Source organism: Penaeus japonicus, unplaced genomic scaffold (genome assembly GCF_977035675.1).
Source record: "Penaeus japonicus unplaced genomic scaffold, GWHDUDI00000001_assembly GWHDUDI00000009, whole genome shotgun sequence".
Taxonomy (NCBI): Eukaryota; Metazoa; Arthropoda; class Malacostraca; order Decapoda; family Penaeidae; genus Penaeus; species Penaeus japonicus.
Genome location: NW_028234411.1, coordinates 30040847 through 30043346, shown reverse-complemented (window position 1 = coordinate 30043346; position 2500 = coordinate 30040847). Strand labels below are relative to the sequence as shown.

The window sequence follows — 2500 nt, the reverse complement described above, 5'->3', positions numbered from 1 at the left end:
GAAGTGATCTTCCGTGAACTGGGAGCTTTTTAAACACAGGATAATTGGCGATACAGGATACCCAAAACAGGATTAAGAATTTGGTTCCATAAAACGCCACCGAAACAAAGGAAAAGAGCTCTATTTTGCGAGATTTATATGAACGTAGCTATATAAATAGTTAAAGGGAAAAAAAAAGATAATTATCAAGAGAAAAATCGAACAAAGGAGAGGAAATGGACGGGGAAAAAACAGGTATTTAAACTATCTAATACACTTCCAATGTAAAGCTTTCCGTATGCTTTTCCCCCCCTAAGTGTATGTTTATATCTATTTATTTATCTCTCTGTTGATATATCTATCAATACATATGTATATCTATCTATGGATCTCTACGGATCTATCTATGGATAAATCTATCTATCTATCTATTTTTATACCGGCCTGTCCACACGCAGACAGAGAAATAAAAATATAAAGAGCGGAAGAGAAGGGAAGGAGAAAATAAAATAAAAAAAGAAGAAAGAAAAGACAAAGAAAGAAAAAACACGAAAGAATGACGGGGAAAAAAGGAGAAGAGAAGAGAAAAGGGAAGGCAATAAATAATCGAGAGAGTAGAGAGAGAATTACAGATAGATAGATAGATAGATAGATAGATAGATAGATAGAGAGAGAGAGAGAGGGGGGGGGGGAGAAAGGGAGAAAAGGAGAGAGTATGATAGAGAGAGAGAGAGAAGGGGGGGCGGGGTCCTTCTGTAGTGGGCAATCGAGATTTTATGGCCGTCGCCCGCTGCAGATTGCAACGGCCGCGACACCGTGTTTGTCACGAGATTACCTCCTGTTCTCGGCTCCTCATTAAAGTGGCGATCGAGGAGGGTGGACGGGATGAAAGGAGGGGAGGGAGGGAGGGAGGAATGAGAGGAGGGTAGGGTGGGAGGGAGGAATGAGAGGAGGGTAGGATGGGAGGGAGGGAGGGAGGGAGGGAAGGAGGGAGGGAAGGAGGGATGAGAGGAGGGTAGGGTGGGAGGGAGGGAGGGAGGGAGGGAAGGAGGGAGGGAGGGAAGGAGGGAGGGAGGGAAGGAGGGATGAGAGGAGGGTAGGGAGGGAAATGGGGGAAGGATGATAGGAGGGTAGGGAGGGAAATGGGGGAGAGAAGGATGAAAGGAGGGGAGGGAAGGATGAAAAGAGGGGAGGGAAGTTGGAAGCAGGGGAGGGAGGGAAAGGAGGTGAGGGAGGGGAAGGAAGTGAGTGGAGGGAATGGAAAGAGGGAAGGGAAATAAAAGAAGTAGGGAATGCAATGAGGGAAGGGAGTGAGGGAGAGACGTGAAGGAAAGGAAGGGAAGGGAAGGGAAGGGAAGGGAGGGGAAGGGGGAGAAAGAGGAGAAGAGAGTAAGAAAGAGCGGACGAGAGAGAGAGAGAGAAAAATAAAGAATACTCCATTACAGAATATAGAATTACTAACGACACTTAAGCTTCTCAGAAAGACACTGGAGCATAGCCCTCCGCCACGCTATACCCCCCCCCCCCCTCTAAAAAAAATAGAAAGAACAATAAACATTAAACACATACCAAAAGGCTTCCGAAATTGAAGAAAAGTAAAATTCTAAATATGAATAAACACAACCTCATCCCCCTCCCTTACTCCCTCCCTCCATTAACCCCTCCATTCCTCCCTCTCTCCATTACCCCTTTATCCCCCCTCCCTTCTCCCTTCCCACGATGACTCATTTGGATCAGCTGAGCAAGTCTAGCGAACCCTATGACCTCGCCTCGCTTGCTGTCTCCTTTAGTTCATTGTGTCATTATATACAGCAAAGACATTCATATAATTATTATCAATAAATGGGAAGCATATATAATAATCAAAATCAAGATAATTCAAACAATTAGCTAACTATTCTTCTCGAGGGAATTTGAAAAATGGCTTGATTATCTGATAACCGTTTTTAATAACTTTAATGAATAATAGTTTGACTAAAAACTCACTTCAAAATAAATATAACAAGTAACCGATAATTGACAATGATAGAAAATCCATTAATAACAAAATAACTTTGAAGAAAGAAATTACAACAGTATTGGCATCTTCCTGGACTTTAACTTCGGTTTCATTTCAGGATTTCGAAACTGTTTCTATTTTTCAATAAACGTATTGTGAGTATTGCTTTTTATGCTGTGTCAACATGGAAGAGTTTTTGTCTTTCATTCATTAATGATAACTATTCTGGTGATGATTAATTCCCGCAAAATCTCTCCCAAATCGTCATCATAATTTCAACATTCATCTAATCAACTGATTCAGAATCAACTGAGACTCACAATCGCTCCTGGTGGTGGCCATGAGCGGCGAGGCTGCCATGGACACCTGGCCATCCGCCCACGCCCGCACGGCCACGATGTACTCCGTCCACCTGGCCAGGCCGCCCACCACGGCGCAGTAGCGGTAGATTTCCAACATGCCAACGTCCCTGCCCTCCTTGGCCGCGTCCTGCGATGTGGTGTTGGCAGCATCCTCGCCTGG

At 44.2% G+C, this 2500-nt stretch overlaps 1 protein-coding gene across 1 annotated transcript in view; it reads right to left on the bottom strand.

Moving 5' to 3' along the window:
- Positions 1–2500, bottom strand: part of LOC122256738 (uncharacterized) — a 196946-nt gene that overhangs the window by 25551 nt on the left and 168895 nt on the right. The window contains exon 7 of the mRNA XM_086540249.1: positions 2299–2500. This exon is cut by the window's right edge and continues 9 nt beyond it. Coding sequence (XP_086396375.1) covers positions 2299–2500 — 202 coding nt within the window. The remainder of the gene's footprint in view (positions 1–2298) is intronic.